An 18,962-nucleotide genomic window follows, 5' to 3' on the forward strand; every position below is an offset into this window, starting at 1 on the left:
TTGGAGCTGTTGTCAAATATAAACTATCATTACTCCTCCATATTACCTCCCCCATTACATTTGACACATCTTACACTCACAACATCCACACTAAATTGCCTTTCACAACACCCAAGGATGCTCAGATGCAGGCCCCCTGGATCTTGTTTGAGGACCATCATACACTCTTTCAGTTACATCGCCATTCACTTCTTCCAAACCACATTCTTTCAAACTCCCATTATCTCCTTCACTACCATCCTCCCAAATTCCATTCACTACTTCACCGATGTCTTCTAACTCTGGTTCCAACATCTCCCCTATTTCGGCCACCAAACCACTCAGTTCATCCATACTTCTGTCAAACTCCCGCAAAGACTTATCCATCCTATCAACCACCTCCTCACTACTCAGTTTCCTTCTCACTGAAGTCTTATTTGTCCCTGTCAACTCAAACCCACATACACTACAAGTATCATTCATTCCCCCAAAGTCATCCGTAGCACACGCTTTATCAACCATTTGCACCCTACCACCAACCCCATTACCATGCCGTTCACGCTCTTCCCTTCTACTTCCTCTCTCCACACTCTTCTGTTTTCTTCCATACTCAACCAACACCAACTGTCGATCTCACAGACCAATTTGTTCACCGACAGTCGGCTCATACTTATTCACCCTCAACCACTCACTCATTGCATTCTCCCGAACTTACTGTGGTACTTCCCTCCACTTGCGGAGCTGGTTATGGTGTGCCCTAACCTCATCCATTCCCCCACCTACTCGCAATTTCCCCAAAACATAACTCAATCCACTCGGTCCCACTTCCAAAATCTCAAAAGGCCCTTCATATTTCTCCCTTACTTTATTCACCTTCATTCTTCCCATCTCAACCACCTCTTTCAACACCTTATCCCCAAACTTAAAACTCTCAAACCTTTCACTCGCTTTCTTCCACAAATCCCGATCACCTGACAGACCCAACCGCGGTCTGACAATCCTTTCAAAATTCAACACATATTTATAAGGAGACATACATATACTCTTCTGCAGTGTGGCATTATATACCCAACTGCACATCCTACATGCATATCCCAATCCTTGTTGCCCTTACTCATCATTCGCAAAATCTCGGTCATCGTCCTAACAGTCCTTTCAGCCAACCCATTCTCACTGGGCATATACGGAGTAGAATACACATGCACAATACCCCATTCCTTCAACATTTCTTCAAATTCCCATCCCACAAACTCAGGTCCATTATCACTCAACATTTTTGCTGGCTTACACACACTTGGGCAACATCACTTGACCCACCATTTGTGCAAGTGTTTCACTCCTCTTATCTTTGATGGGAACCACTTAGGCCAATTTACTCATGTGATCCACCATTACAATCATCCCCACGTGTCCTCTCGCAGTCCTAGGCAAAGAAACACAATCAATCACAAGCATTTCAAACGGCTCTTTCATCTGCAATTGCAACACAGGTGGACTTCCATGCACACACTGATACTTTCCCCTCTGACAGTCTTCACACGGGACAGCCACATCCACACAAATCTTATTCAACCCAGGGGCATACAATCTCTCTCTCATGCATTCCCACAACTTATTTTTCCCCATATGCCCAAACCGATCATGCACCAACAAACACATACTCACAGCCGACTCAACAGAGAACACCGGCACATACACTTCCCTGTCATAACCCCTTCCTGATGCAAAAAGTACACTATGTTTTTTGCACACCACAAAACATTTGGCAACCCTCTTATATACATCCAACTCATATGGCCAGTCTTCCACACGCACTCCTCCCAAAACACATTGTCGCAACACACTTATCTCCAGGCACTTATTTTGCATTTCCTCAATCTCTTCCTCACTCAACCGATCATTCTCACTCTTAGCAATATCAATCATAGCCACAAAGTTTGCTACAAATACATTACCATCTTGAATCCTAGCTACTTGTCTGCCCCCCCTTTCTAAGAATTCCACGTCTATATCGTGGATCCTCAAAAAAATCTATCCCTATTAAAAAGTAAGATGGCATATCATTTTCCTCTGTAACTGTAAAGTTATGCATTACTTCAAGATCTCCCAACCTAACCTTTAACCGTACCTCTTCCCACACTAAAACACTTCCTTGTCCCAACCCATGTATTCTCACACTTGTAGACTGCCTTTTCACTTCCCAATCACATCTCTCAAGTTCACTCACCACTGACCCACTCACCAAGGAAACTTGTGCCCCTGTGTCAACCAAACTACAGTAGTACTCACTATCATTTACTTGGACAAACGTCACCATTTTCCCTCGAGTCCCATGCATACACATATTCACTACCACGTCCACCTGGTTATTCACATCACGATCCTCCTCATCACATTGATCCTCAGTAAATTCCCCATTTCCACAATTCTGACTCAGATCCCCTTCACAGTCCCTTTTTGTAATCGACCAATTACAAACACATTCCCCGCACTGAATAATCAAAACCCCACGTTCAGTACCTGTACTCACCCTTCCTCGATATTCAACTGGTCTGTCCCATCCAAAATACAACAACACTTTTATTCCAAACAACTCAGCTACTGCTGACAACAATTCATGCAACATTTCTCCTTGCCCACCTTGTTCCTCCGCATATGCCACTTCCTTCTGCACATCACTCATTAACTTTACTCGCAACTCATTCACTACCGGGATACCTCTTCAACCAGATTTTACCTTCCAAGTTTTTCAATGCTGAAAACAAACATTCACACACACAGTCATTCCCTTCAAACCTCTCTTTTACAACCAACCCCTCAGGTACCATATTCGGATCCCAGTCACTTTTCACAACACCACTGTCCTTGCCATGCATCCTAGACATCGTATCAGCAATCACATTTTTACTCCCCGGTACATATTCTAAGCTAAAATCAAACTCACTCAAATCCTCAATTGTCCTCGCAATCCTAGCATTCACACTTTCCTTCTTGATCATATAAACTAACGGCCGATGATCTGTCCTTATGACAAACTTTACCCCATACAAAAACACTTTCAACGCTTTCACACAAAACCTTATTGCCGCAAGCTTCTTCTCAACCACCGAATACTTAAGCTCTGCTTTATTAAAAGCTTTACTCACATACGCAATCACTCTCAATTGTCCCTCCCCATTCACCTCTTGCATCTGCACCAAGCATCCTCCCATACTAAACTTACTAGCATCAGCATACAACTCAAGCTTACTGGCATCCTAACTATAGTCCGGAAAAGCCAAGGTGATGTCCCTAGCAGCCTCCTCTTTCAATCTCTCAAATGCTCCCACCATTCGCTTATCCCACCTCAGCTTAGTACAATTTTTCTTCCCGGTCCATTCAGTCAATGGCTTCCCTATACCCGAACAATCCCTAACAAACTTTTTCCCGAACTCAATCAAACCCAAAAAACCCTTTAACTCCCGCACGGTCCGGGGACGTGGAAACTCCTTTACTTTTTCCGCAAACTTTTCACTCTTCCTTACACCACTTGCACTCACCTTATGACCAAGAAATTCCACTTCCCCAGCCAACCACGTACACTTCTCCAGCTTCACTTTCACTCCAACCTCATCCAACCATTCTAACACCTTAAGCAGTTCCACATTCTCCTCAACAGTCTCACTTGCAATCAAAATGTCATCTATAAACACAGTCACCTTCCTTCTATCAAAACCAGCCAAAACTACACTCATCGCCCTCTGGAAGGCAGCAGGCACATTAGCCAATCCAAAACTTAACCTCTTGAATTGATAGTGGCAACTACCACTCGAAAAACCCGTAACATGCCTGCTCCCTTCCTCAAGAGGCATCTGGTAATAGCCGCTTACCAAATCCAATTTTGTGAACACTCTCATCCCATGCATCTTATACACACAATCAGACACCACATTCATCAGGAATCGCCCCTTCACAATCACCTCATTTACCTTCCTGTAATCCACACACATCCTCAAACTCCCATCTGTCTTGCGTACTGGGACTATGGGGCGTACGGGGACTATGGGACTATTCCAAGCACTCTCGCTCCTCTCGATCACTCCCACTCTCAAGTTCCTCAATCTCTCGGGCAATAAGCGCAGAAAAGTGTCGGGGACGCTGATATACGGGGGTATCATCATTCAAAACTATCTTGAAATCTGGAAGCTTAGATCCCCTGAAATCCTCGTCACCCCGACTCAACGCACCCCGCCTATCCCACAACATCTGCATCAACCGCTCCCTCTCGTCATCACCAACATTTTCATCCACCTCAATTCTTTTTCTCAACTCATCATACTTCCACTCATCACTTTCTTTCATGCTACCTGTCATCCCGTCACACCCTAACATATCTTTTATCATCCACATCCACCAACGTATACAACAACCCCACACAATCACCTTCACGTATACCCCGCACTCAATTTTTCCTAACACTCGGCAATGAGGCTACAAAAACCCGAGGATTTTCCATATCCAAAATCCCGTCGTACACATGCACGCTCGCTCTTACCAACTTGTTCACATCCACACCCTCAACCACATATGCACACTTGTCACCTCTGACAATCCCGAGACTATCGGGCCACGCAACTTTCACACTAACAACTTCTCGCGGCACTTTTACAACCAATGGCACTCCCTTCCATATTTTACTGCTTACCCCTCCATCCCTATCTAAGTACAACTCTCCATGTACATTCCCCTTCCTATGCAATTCAATCATATTCCTGCTCGGATGGACCACCATCCCACACTTCTTCAGGAACCTGTACCCTAACAACATATCATACTTATCACTCATTTCCTCGATCACACAAAATTCACCTTCATCCATCACTACCCCTTCGATTTCTACATTTTCACGCAACATCCCACCACAGGCATACCCAAATTTCCTATTCCTCGTACCTCCCTTTTACATTTCCTAATTTCACACTCACTCCGCAACTTGTCACATCCATTCTTAAAAAGAACACTGACACTGCACCCACTATCAATCAAAGCAACCAAACACGCCCATTTGCACCTCACTTTTACACTCATACATTCATGAGCTCTTCGTCCAAACCCTTTTTCATGCAACAATCCTTCACGCACATGCATCACTCTTACTGACTGCACACCAGAGGACCCACCCAACTGAATCCCCTTTGTACCTAGTTTCCCGAACTCCCAACCTGACTTATCCTCTTTCGCCTACACACACTCGCCACATGACCTTCCATTCCACATTCAACACATTTTGCCCACTATTCCTTACACATCCTAGCATAATGCCCACCTCTCCACATTACCGCAAACCTCAGTCACACGAGTACCTCAACATCCACTTGCCATATGCCCTACTTGCCCACACCTGTAACATTTAATATCCCTATCTTTCTTACACTCGCTCACTAAATGCCCTGTTTGCCCACACCCGAAGCAAGCTCCCAACGCCCACCGACATTCATTCTTCTGTGCCCTAGCTTTCCACATCTGTAACACTGCTGCTCTCGTTCACGACTAACCGACCCTACTCTTCCCATGCTTGCACTCCGATCTCTCTTAGGGATATCCATACTTACGTTACTGACTCTAACGCTCCTATCAACCACTCGCTCTGCCATTCGCCTTGGCCCTTCCAAAACTGCCTCCCTATAGCTCTTAAACTCTGGCATAACATCAGCCACTTCAGTCCTAACACTAACACTTCTACTCTCTTTCATACACCTATCCAACTCAGAATCCTCTACTATTTCCAAAATGTCTTTCCACGACAACCTTTCATTCATCCATTGTATTTTCTCCTTACGTTTCAGATTTACAAACTCATACACACACTCAGGCACAGTCACCAACAACTTCCTCACTAACTCTTTACACTCATTTATCCCTTCATCCCCAAACTTTTTCCTGGCTAACGTTTCCAACCTGCACACATACATCGACAACGACTCACCAACATTCATTCTTACCTCATCAAAACCATGTTTTCTCCTATATTTAATACTACTCCTTATCCTCTTCGCCTGTTCCACAATCCTAGCTTTTACACTCTCATAAGGCACATTCCCCACACTTATCATTACCCCATACATATTCAACAAAAATCCCATCAAAAAGCTACCCAACTCTCTTGCCCAGACCCTCTTGTTATCCCCATACTTTGCCTCACAATACCTTTCATTTTCCTTAAAAAAATCCCCTATGTCCCTACTACCACATTCCTCGTATTGTGCACATCTAGGTATCTCTCTCATATATACAGCCTTTCGTACTTCCCACTCACTCTCACTTTCGCTACTAACATTCTGATTCCTCTTAACCTCGTCCGAATACAGCGAATCAACTTTCATACTAACATCCATGCTCCTGATTACGCTCTTCTTACCCTTCTTTCTACCCACCTGTTTCCACTCACCGCTATCCAAATCACTCTCAGCCCTTTCCCCGATGTATTCAGTCCTAGTCTCATCCTGTCTGTCATCCTTACTAGCCTTCTTTCCCTTAGTCGTCTTTTTTTTCCTCAGCCCCCTTCTTATTCTTGTCCTCAGGTTTATCCTTATCCTGTCTCTTTCCCTCTCTTTTCTTTACCTATCACAAACAAGTCACCTTCGTAACTCGTAGTTTCATCCCCTCGCTCTTCCACTGTCTTTACCACTTCTGGCCTATCACAAGACCTAGTAGGCCTACCTCCTACAGCTCCCTCTCCCATGAACCCCTTCATCATCTCCTGCACTGCATTCATCATCACTAAGAATTTTTTGTCCATTTTCTCAACCATTCTCTCTTCCGCTCCTTTCACTTCTTTCATTTCCACTTTTGCACTCCTTAGCATTCCTGTAACTCGCTCTTCAGCTCCTCACACTCAACCCTTAACCTTTCATTGTCCACTTCCAATTGTCCTCTTATTTCCCTCTCCAACCTCAACTCCTCCTCCAGCCTCTCCACCTCACTCAATCCTTCCATCCCAAACTTTTTCACCACTCATACACACTGGCCCAGACCAATTGTCCTGCAGCTGCCACACCAGCAGTCCATGTTCGGGCGCCAAAAAATAATGTGGCAGGATCACAAGCTTATGAGAAAGCAGCAAATCTCCCCCACACAAACTTAACCTGTCTGGCTGCCAAACCCACCCTCAATCACACTTTCCTCTTAACACTACAAAATTCAGCAGGACAATTGACCCATATTTACATACAGAACAAAAAAAAACAGGTACTCACCTCTGGCTTCTGATACTCAGGGCTAGGCTGTGCTGTCCACTGGATATAGGCTATAGGCTAGCCGACACACAACCACCGCCGACAACCAAACACAAACCAACCACCCGAGACCCACAACTCCACAAAAACTCAATAACCCGACAAATCACTGCAGACGAACACCAACAGCCTGAAAGAACACGACAACCACACGACTTCCCCCAGCACAACAACCCGCTAAAACCAACACTGCCCCAACCACCACTCACAGACACCAAAAATGCACCACAAACCTCTTCAACCTCACCACAACCAGACAGACACACGCACAACAACTTCCCCACCCCAAAAATCTATCAAAAACACCAAAACAACTAAACACCAAAGATAACTGCCGCCAAAACCAACACTAACTTCACCAGACGCCTCACTGCTTGACTCTTGTAACAGACTTCTACCGACTTTCTACAGAGCTCCACAACAGACATGCTTCCGACCGCCATTTAACCACTCCCATTCATTCTTCCACCAATCTCTCTCTCTCTCTCTCTCTCTCTCTCTCTCTCTCTCTCTCTCTCTCTCTCTCTCTCTCTCTCTCTCTCACAACCTTTGGAGATGTCAAATATTAACTATCATTACGCCTCCATAACAGATCAGTTTTCTGATCGTACAAGACTGTCTTGGTGGTAGAATTATTTTCTAAATTCCATAATCTATGATTCAGACCTACTAATTGAGTTAAGTACTCGAGTCTAGACCAAGAAGACTTCAAGACGAAGGAAGGATGAGGAACTACTTACTTTGATCCTTTTTGGTTAGCCTAAGTGGTTCAGTTTGTAGTCTAGGATACTATAGCCTAGCTAGTTCAATCATACCTTTTAATCTAACAAGTGGCTGAGTTCTTAGCATGCCCTAGCTAGTGCAAATCTGCCTTTACTATTTTGGTTAAGTCTAAGTGGTAGAGTTCTAAGTCAAGTTTAGTCTAGCCTAGCATAGTGCCTGGACTAACTAGTTCCAACATACATGTATCAACTTAGCCTAGCAGCTGGTTGACGTCTTATCCTGACCCAGCTAGTTCAAACCTGCCTTTACTATCTTAGTTTAGTCTTAGAATTAGAGTTCTGAGCTTAGCCTAGCCTAGCACCTAGACTAGCTATTTTGAACATACACATACCAACTTAGCCTAGCAAGTGATTGAGGTCTTAGCCTGGCCTAGCTAGCTCTAACTTACTTTGACCTCCTTACTGTAGGCTAAGTGGTTGAGTTTTTAGAATAGTCTAATTTAGCCTAGCCTAAAGCATAGACTAGCTAGCTTAAGCTTACTATTACCATCTTAGCCTAACCTAAGTGGTGGAGGTCTCAGCCTAGTCTAGCCTAGCCAGTTTGAACTTCACCATACCTACTTTGCCTAGCCTAAGTGGTTTGTTTCTAGACTAACCTAACACCTTCAAACTGGTCTTTATCATCCTGGCCAAGTTTTAAGTGTTGAAGACTTGAAGTGCTTACCCTAGCCAGTTTGAGCTTCAGTTTACCAGTGCAGGTTATTAAACTTCATGACTTCTGGAAAAGGATGAATGGGAATTTCCCATTCTTCAAGAGTTTGGGATTCGGTTAGGTTGGGTACAATTCTGTGTTGCTCAGGAGCGTCACCATAGTGGTTTCTAGCAGCATAGGGTTTCTCCTTTCAAAAGTAACATATTGAACATATGTCAGTAGACTAGCGGATCACCTCATAGGACATTTTCGCTGTTGGAATTGAACATTCCTTTGGCAGAGTGAGGACTTCTCTGATTACCAGTGTGACTCCTTTGACAGTGCACAAGTGGACAGTAGGATAATTAGGACGTACCTGCGTAGAACTTATCATAGGACATTCCTTTGGGTTTTCCTATGATATCCTCTGTCTACTCAAAGACCTACATAAGGCCTGTCTGCTACATGTTTCTCTGTCTTCGAACAGGTGGAGGACTCCATTCGGGATACTGGGAACAACCTGGAGGTTACGCAGTTCCTCTGTTCTACCTGCTTCATCATGTTCTGAACAGAGTAACATGTTCCAATAACTGAGGAGGACCCAGAATGACTGACCAAGTAAAATCCTATCTTAACACAACCTTCTCCGCCATGTCCATGAGAAGAGATTATCTCAGGTCTGGATTTTGTGCAGATCTCTTTCAAATTAAGAGATATCAAATTTTGTGGCAGAACAGCAAGAGTTTCTGTTCAGTAGGCAAAGATCTTGTGGATCTGTTTTCAGAAGAGAGGAAAGTCTCTGTTTATACGTACTTGTATGGGGCTACAGAGCTGACTTGTGATTAGGTCATCTGTAATGTGGACCTCACTTCACCCTAGGTAATCTTTTTGTGGTTCAAGAGCTTTGAGCTGGCTTGTTCACATAAGAAACTCTGACCTACTACGTGAGACCATACAATGTAACTGAGTAGTCTCACTGGGGTTCTACTGAGCCCATGCATCAGTCATGTAACAGGAAAGTGACTGGAAAATGTGGTAGTGGGAAAGCTCCATGAACAGGCTTATGACATAAATTCAAAAGAAGTTGGGTCCAGTAGCTTTTGAATTTGCCCTAAAATTCATGGTGAAGAACCAATATCTCACGGGTCACGATGACAGATTTGCCTCTGTTTTTCGTATTCATTACGTCGTGGAGTGTTTTAGCAACCTTCAGGAGTTTCTGTTAGACTCGTCAAAGTACTCCGTGGTTATCTAAAGAACTCTGTCACCTAAAACATAAATGTAGCAGACTTTAGTTGAACACAACCCAAGCCAAGGAAGAGTGGTCCTAGATACCCATGTGTTATTTGAGGTGATGAGGCAAGCCTATGCCTCATTTTCAAGTTCTTAACAACTTGGGGCATACAGAAGTGCATGTCATCAGAGGAATAGGTTCCTCTCTGGCATATAAGAACATATTTGTTCAAATGTTGGTTCATGACTGCGTCAAACCACTTTCACGTTTCTACCTGAAGAATATTACCAGCAGTTCCTTGGATACTTAATTGTGAGGTTCTATCAGAACATTATGTGCTTCTTCGACACGCTTGGCGGACAAAGACGTTCTGTTTGAACAGGCCGAGTAAGGAAAGAAGTGTAAAAAAAAAAAAAAAAAGTTTTGATTAAAAGAAACAATTAAGGACGCCTATTCAACAGAAGAAAGAGTCCGATGAGGTTGGGAAGGCAAGAGCCCGTGACGTTAGAGGAATGAACTCGCTTCATAGAATTTTGAGAGATGGTTCATGGTTACGCCAAACCACTTTCATTTCTCTTTACATAAAAGATGGTGCTCATAGGTCCTTGGACACATTTTCCTTGTGGCCTGTGGTGGCTGCTCAACAATTTGTGTAACTCATCTCAACAAATTGTGTAACTCATCAAGTACCCCTGGCAGGTCAGTTAGTATCTAGTCTAAGGTGAGATAACTGGTCTCTTTCCTTTCTATTTTCTTTCTCCTTTAGTTACGGTGAGTAAGGAGAGTGTACCGTCATAAGCTGGAATGGACAAGATACAAGTGAATGAAGTAGCCATACTTCATCAGTAGCAAGGCATTCCACTCTTTCCAAGGGAGACCAGAATAATGATAAACCTACTCAAGTGGATACGTTGGCATGTATTAGAGCAGATAGATTCTTCTCTTCCTCAGAGGCAATGAACTATGACATTGTATAGAATCCCAGAAGTCTCTATCTACGATATTCATATATATCTTAGATTCTGAAATACTAGTCAGTTGTTTCTTAGAATATACTGTTATTCAGAAAATTTATCAAAGGTGGCAAACCTCTGGTTGGTTAATAGTACTTACCTCCCACCAAAAGTAAGTCTATCCTAATGTTAAGACCGAGGGTTTGTTTTGTTTATGAACAAAAGCTGCAGGAGGGCCGCCCTGTCCCTGAGTAATTTCTCCCTGGACTTTGCTATCACCAGCCAATCGTCCAGATATCTTATCAGCCTGATCCCCTGAGCGTGCGCCATGCCGACACGAGGGTGAACACTCTTGTAAAAACTTGAGGAGACGTTGTCAATCCGAAGCACAGGACCTTGAACTCGAAAGCTTTCCCTGCAAGACTGAAGCGGAGAAATTTCCTTGAAGACTGATGGACTCCGGTATCTGAAAGTATGCGTCCTTTAGATCGACTGTCAGCATAAAGTCTCCGATTCTGATGCTTGTAGAACCGTTTTCGGAGTTTCCATCTTGAAACGTGGTTTTCCTTATAAACAGATTCAGCGTTGACAGGTCTATTACTGTCCTCCACTCCCCGTTGGCTTTGGTACCAGGAAAATCCTGCTGTAGAAGCCTTTTGTCGGACTGCATACTTGTTGCACAGCTCCTTTTTCCATCATCTTCTTCACTTCGTCCTGCAGAATAGTGCCTTCTGAGATTTGTGGGCATAAGTGACGTGGGGTAATGGTTGATCTGTCAGGGTTCGGGGGGTTACCTCGAACGGAATCAAATAGCCGATCCTGAGAACATCCACCACCCACTGCTCTGCCCCTAGTTCCTGCCACACCTTCCAGTGATTTGCCAGGCAAACAACCCCCCACTGGTGTGGCCGAGTGATGGGAGGCGCCCATCTATCTTCTTGAGCCTCTCCCCCTTCCCCTATTGCCCCTTCCTCTGTTGTTTCTATTGTGAAAGGGCCGATGAGTTATCCTCTTTGGGGAAGAGGGTCTTGTGACTCTATTAGGGTATGCTATGTCTCACTGTTTCTTTCGAGACATCTGCTGTTGTCTTCCTCCAAAGGAATAGTTTGACTGTTAGAGGTTTTCCTAACTGCCTGTTGCACCAACCTATCGTTAGTGTCCATCCTTCTTCTATCTATCGCTTCTTCCAGTATGACCTCTGGCAACAGTAGTTGCGATTCCAAGATATCCCCATTCCTCATTGCTAACAGGGAATCCAAATCCACATTGCGGCTTAGTCTAGCCAATGCTGCATCTCTCCTCATTAGCAGGATATTTGCCCAAACATTGGCACTTACGTTTGTCAGGTACGCAATCGCCTTGGACCCTGACTGTAGTAATCTAATGAACAATGGTTCATCTACTACTTTCCTTGTTGCTTCCGAGGATGCAATTTTCGCCACTGCTGTTGACCAAAGGTCTAACAGGACGCAGCCTGAAAGACAGAAGAAGCTGTTGCTTCTAACGTGGCAGCCTCTTGGTACGTCATCGAAGGGCACTCCATTTTAACCTGATCCAAGGTTAATCCAGGCCTTAACCTTACAACATTAGGGTTCATTTGTCTAGACAGCAAGGGACCTCCGGTTGTCGTATAATATTTCCTTTGCTTTATCATTGGAGGGGGAATAAATTTAAATGATCTATTAGATCTTAAAGGAATTATCCCTCCCTGCAATCTTTGCGTTTACGTGTTGCAAGACCGATTCCGCATGACTCGAAAACAAGGCAATTTCATACGACACCTTGGTATCCCTCTTTAGTCCAAACGCCATGTCAATTCCAGGAGGAAGCATACTGGCCGGTGTTCTGTCTTCTCCGAAAGGCTATTGAATTGACGAATCAAATCAATAACCTCTGCATACGAGGCCAGAAACTCTTGGTTTTCTCCTTCCTCGGCTCTAGTGTACCACTCTCCGTCACGAGAGATGTGTCTCGCCTCTATCTTCTGACAGACGGCCCGGAATTCCACGGCCGCCTGCCCCTACGGCCGCGGCCTCTTTGATCTTTGCTGGCCGCTGTTGGCTCGATCCCAGATAGTCAGCAGGGGAACGGGAAGAACGTTCTCACTCTTTCTCTGCTCACGGATCTAGAGCGAGAATCTCAGTCTAGATCTCCAAGATGAAGGCTCCCTTAAGACAGAGGTAAGTTCGTCTCTATTAGCATTGGCAACGTTTTCGAGCGTCGGCGAGCCCGGCCTCGGCCTTCTATCCAGACGGACACTGCCTTCCACGAACGTATCCGCCGAGGTTGCCAACTCTCTATTTTTTGTACTTTTAATAGGAGCCTTATCGTCCTTCGTACGTATTTTGAACGGCCTTTACGGGCGAAACTGGGATCTGCATTCCATCCTCTGCTGCACCTTTCGCCGCCAACGTCGATTTTACCAGAGGTATCCCGCAGTTTTTTGCGATCCGAACTGGCAACTCCGCCTCGGCGCTAGCTCGCCGGCCGTCACCTCTCTCACTTGTTCGGGACTCTTGCGAACGGCTTCGTCTGGCAACCTTGTGCTTAATAGCCACTGATTTCCGACCTTCTTGCTGACTTGGAAATGACAGTCTCGTCCGAAGGAGAGGAAGAATTGATTCTTCTCCTCTTGGCCCGAGGATCCGCTAGGAACTCCCGAATCCTCCTCCAACGCTGACTGGCGCTCGCCGTGACGTTATCGGACTTAGCGATGACGCCGAACTAGAGGAAGAAGGCGAAGAAGGCGAATCACACTTTTCTTTTGTCTCTCTTATTCATTCTCTCCTCTATATCCTGTAACTTCTGCATTACAGTTTGCATTGACGGATCAGAAGGCTATTTAGTCGTCGGTGCAGCGAAAAAGGCCGAGAATCGGTCTGTACGTCATCACGCCTGCCATCTCAGAGTGTGACGTATGTTGTGACGTCATCGCTCTCGTAGGAGAGACTGAGAGGTTTCTGCTGGTAACCGCACGTTTGCTGCCAAATTACCTCCCACGTTCTGCATCGCTGTAAATACTGAGTGGGATGGAGAAGCAGCGGCATTAATTCCCATAAATTGCAAGCCCGGGGGATGAGGAACATTCAGCGCTGCCGGACCCTGCTGGAACCGTGACGTCATATAATGCGCAAGCAGACCATCCAAGGTTGGTACGCCTGGTAGGCCTAGCGCTGACCACGTACCATCTAAGCCTATGCGCTTGCGTAGCAGGAGCCTGGAACAAAGATGGCGGATCTCCCCCTCTACTTGCTGGGAACAAAGGAGAGTGCAATTATTCATAAATTACCCAAGGCCCTCCTGACGTTTCCGATACAGAACCGCTAGGCATGAAAACCGAGAAGGGGTATGAGACAATTCAAAAGCAGGTGGAGACATATGGAGCAGCCTGGTTTATTACCGATACAAAAGAAGCCGGTAAGGTTTGGTCATCCAAAGATGGCGTCACCCCCTTTCTTTTGTATTGGCTTTTCCCATAGAACTTCTTCCACTGTTCCACCGACCAACCGCGACAAACAGAACACGGATTAGTAACCGTACATACGTTTCCCTGCACCTACTACACGTTGGATGAGGATCCGTCGACACCGAGGTTAGGAACCTAGAACAAGGGAAGCCACTGACTCCTGGGCATTTCCTTTGTCTCCTCTTCGAAGCGGTAGACTGATCCCGATGTTGAGGCAAAATTCTCCATCATACCACGTATACACTCTTACCACACACTGATCACACTTGGAGAAAGAAAAAGGAATGAAAAATAAAAAATGAAATGGATAAAGAACGGGCAAAACTGAAAACCGGCTTTAAATGAAGATAGACAGTAACACGTCTTATCTTAAAGGCGGAATAGGAAAATACTGATGGGTCAACAGGTTAGCCGTGGGCATTTCTGGGTATACATGCCCCGTGACCTGGTATAGATGCCATTAGTCCCTGGATCTCACAAGTGTAATTTTAATTCTACCGGTTTCCAGCTTGGCGCTAGTAAATCCTAATGTTCAGACCTCAGGTTTGTTAGTTATGAAAAATACAAATTAGTTACAAATTTGGTATTTTTTAATCAATTTGTATTTTTCATAACTAACAAACCTGAGGTCTTAACATGCAAGGCCCACTTTTAACCACCCCTCTAACAAGTAATCTGGGTTGGAAGAATATCTAGCATGGTCACGGGATAAAGAGGGGTATGTGGATGGCTCAACTTGACTCTTGACCAAGCACAGATGCCAGTAGTCCCTTGCATACACAATTTTGTTAACTGGTTTTCCAGCTGGCGCTAGAAGTTACCCTAATGTTAAGATCTCAGGTTTGTTAGTTATGAAAAATACAAATTTATTAAAAATTTGTCATTTTTAATAATTTACTACTAATAGTATTACAAAATTGTATGAAATGTGAGGCAAGATCACCATGTGCAGTGTATTATAAAATGTTCTAAGATCAAATGTTGCTAATATAAAATTGAATGAGTAGCCAGGATTTTCTTAATGTTAACTCTGTGTTGAAGTACCTGACAATTCTTTATTACATAAATTTTGTAAGACATTCTTTACTGTATAAATATTGGGAAGACTTACAGATCTTTAAATTTAATTCATTTCTAGATTCTGTGACTGGAAATAGTGCTGGAGGAGGCCCAAAAATTGTTATGCGAAGACCTGCTTCTGACAACAGATCTCCGGTGGCTGTTAAAAAGTTTAAGGCAGATGATTCTGCACTATAGTAATAAGTTGAGATCTTTTATTTTAATGAGTAGAAAGATTTTTAAAAAGCAAATGATATTGTGTGGCTAGATAATGCATAGGTGTGCACTCTGTGCTGAAATGTGTTGATAACACAGAAGTATCTAGGTAATTCCCAAATAGACTTGGTGAAACCCCCTTATGAAAGGTAGCCAAATTATGCAAAAGATGGATGATATTCTTGGCTGTCCCTTTTGTGTAAGGTATAGATTTTTTTATAATTAATGTGTATTGTCATGAGATAACAGGAAGTTTTCTCTTTCATATGCACCTCTAATTGTATATACAAATATATATATAAATATATATATTATATATGACTGGCTGTTTTTACAGCTAGCAATTGCAAGTGTTGTAACTTGATGATCTGAACCAAATATGTTGTTAAGTGATAAGTGGGTTCTGTATAGCCCATGATTTCATTTAATTTATATATACTGTAATGTACACTTAAGGTCCATCCAAACAACTGTTAATTTCATGTAAATGTCAGTGTCATTGCTTTCTACCTTTTTAGCTTGTAAGTATTTTTAAGGCATTCATTGAATGTCACAAACACGTTTTCCAAAGTTAAGAACTTTGTAAGGATCCGTACTCTGACTTTTGTCCTTTTCATGCATCTCAGAGGATAATATTTTTACCATGAGAGTCCCCACCCTTCCTCTTTCCTACTCTGGATGCTTGGAATAGACTGTAAATTTGCATTATATAAAAAAAAGGTTAATTTTCAGTAAACAAGAACATCAGTGGGTGAACTGTGACTCTATTTTTTTTCCATTTTCTTTTAAATGGTTTAGTTGGTTATTTACATATAAGCCCAGATACAGTGGGTGGAAGACAGTAAAAATAAATCATTACTGCTTTTAAGTTCTCTGCAATTAGTGGCCAAATTACTTCCATCAATTTCTTTAGATCTTCCTTGTGCTCTATTGCAGTGCAGTACTTAAGTTTTCCTTGCACAGGGTTTTAAGCATATGCTCTCCATTTTTATTCCCAACAAAATTACTTATTTATTTATCCTTAAATTTTCTAATTTTAAAGTAATACTTTTAGATATTCTGACAAAAATATTTTTTATGTGCAACCCTTCTCGGTGCATCTTGATGTTTTTTTCTTTTTGTGTCAATCTGCAGTTTCAGTTTTGAGCACAAATATATATTTATATACATATAGTTTTGTTATCATAATTGTATATATTCTCATCCTTGAGCATTTACTTGGGCATATGTTTCAAGAGCTTGGATTTGTTTCAGTTTACTGCAAAAGAAAAATGAAAAAATGTATTTGCAAATCTGTACACCTAGTTTTTACTTCAGGATATGAGGCTCAACATTTTACTTCCAATTGTGCTAGTACATACTTGCATCAAGGAAATCTGAAAAATCTATTTATTGTAGATTTTTCACTGCCACCTTGTGTTTATTTTATTTTGTTAGTGTTACTTTTAGAGTTTAGGACCTTTAGAACTTTGTCCTTTAGTGGCAAGGGCCATAATGAATACTGTGTGTACTGTTTGTTTCCATGGTTATTTTTCTGTCTTCACAAAAGTAGTTTGTCCTGTTTCTCCCTTGCTCCTAGTTTTGTATATCAGTCACTGGTATGCCTCCTTTCTACAGGCCTTTCTCTTAATAATGTTTTTATATTTTTGTTTGTAGTACATACTCCTCTTTTTCATCCACTTATGTATATATACAGGCAGTCCCTGGTTATCAATGGACTCTGTTAATGGCGATCCGGTTTTATGGCACTAGACTAGTGCCATAAAATTGGTGATTTATGGCGCCATAACGCACCAAGTCCGGTTATGGCACTTATAAGAGAGTTATGGTGCCATAACATACCTAACAGAGGCGCCATTAACTGGATATCGGCACCACAAGCACCATAAATCGCCAAGTTTCGGTTAATGGTGGTTGTCACTTATCAGCACCCCCCGCTAATAACCGGTGACTGCCTGTATGTATATTATATATATATATATATATATATATATAATTCCCAATCACTCGTAGGTCTAATTTTCACAATGACAAAGCTGTACTTGGAAACTTATTGTCGTGTCAGTTAATTATTAGAAGCAAGGGCTTATGCTTTTTTTGTTCAAAAAAAATCTGATCACTCCATTTCTTGCATATCATATTTTCTTCAAATAGGGAAAGCATCGACCCCACTATATTTATAGTTTACATCAATCATTGTAGATACCATCCCCTTGTAAGATAACTGAGAACAAGCTAACTGTTTTTATAGTTGTAGCATAGATTGTTAATTGGAGGCATCCCCTGCTTACCTAGTTGCCCATATACTTTGTGTTGGGTTTTAAATTTCAAGGAAAGTACAAACGAACAAGTGTGTAATGTCTTTCTAGATTTTGGCTGGCTAGCGGGTTCATGTGCCGTTTTCCACTTTCTTCCAGGCCTCTCAACATGCCTCTTGCCAGTGACAATTAAGAGCTTAAAGAATTGTGTATTTAATGGAAGAATTGTATTTAGTTCAAAGAAGGTAGATTGGGGTTCAACTCTTAAATTTAAGAGTTTGCTTCTCGGTTTTCTTTAAAACAAAACATTTAGTAATTAGGATAGTACAGTCTACTGAACTCCATTTGAAGCAACAATGGAGGCAATCTCTTTGTAAATAAGATATTCTAGTGTTTATTTTCTAATTATATGAGAGAGGAACACAAGGTTCAATATGCAGTGACAGCCTGGATGGGAAATGGCTCCAGTACCTGACCAGATATTAACACATTATTGGTGTAGGGTGGGTTTAGGTCATCATAGAGCATTCACATCAAACCCATCCTCCACCAATGTATAATTTGCTAACACAGTTTCTCTAGGCTGTAAGAAATGAGCAATGAATATAAAAATGTATGGAAAGTGCTTTTAAAACTTTAATATTTTATTTTTCAAAAAGTAAGAATAAATGAAACTATTGAGATAGTGAAAAATTTGTTTCTTTGTATCCTTATTTTTCAGAGGCAGGCAAAGAATGATCACATGATAGTCTGATTAGACTGAAACTGACAAACCAGCAAAATAGGTCTTAAATATGTTAAAAGTTAAAGAATATATATAATTTATGAGGAAAAATCTATAAATTTGTTATAAATGCCAATCATTCCAATAGAGGTCAGCAACAAGGTGTAAAATGACTTCCAGGTATTAAAGGAAAATCTCACTCCAAGTCACAAAATCCAACCCTAGACATGTCAAATAAGGGAAAGATCTGTTTATACAGCTCAAAGTTAAGTATATCTTAATTTTACGAGACCACTGAGCTCATTAACAGCTCTCCTAGGCTGGCTCGAAGGATTAGATATTTTTATGTGGCTAGGAACCAATTGGTCACCTAGCAACGGGACCTA

The 18,962-nt window shown here is 42.5% G+C and overlaps 1 protein-coding gene across 5 annotated transcripts in view; it reads left to right on the plus strand.

Annotated features, from left to right (window-relative positions):
* Nucleotides 1-18,545, plus strand: part of LOC135198166 (host cell factor 2-like) — a 167,723-nt gene extending 149,178 nt beyond the window's left edge. For all 5 annotated transcript variants that reach the window (XM_064225674.1, XM_064225676.1, XM_064225678.1 and 2 more), the window contains one exon: nt 15,458-18,545. In XM_064225674.1, coding sequence (XP_064081744.1) covers nt 15,458-15,576 — 119 coding nt within the window. In that variant the 3' untranslated portion in view covers nt 15,577-18,545. The remainder of the gene's footprint in view (nt 1-15,457) is intronic.
* The last annotated feature ends 417 nt before the right edge of the window (nt 18,546-18,962 follow it).

Source organism: Macrobrachium nipponense, chromosome 21 (assembly GCF_015104395.2).
Source record: "Macrobrachium nipponense isolate FS-2020 chromosome 21, ASM1510439v2, whole genome shotgun sequence".
Taxonomy (NCBI): Eukaryota; Metazoa; Arthropoda; class Malacostraca; order Decapoda; family Palaemonidae; genus Macrobrachium; species Macrobrachium nipponense.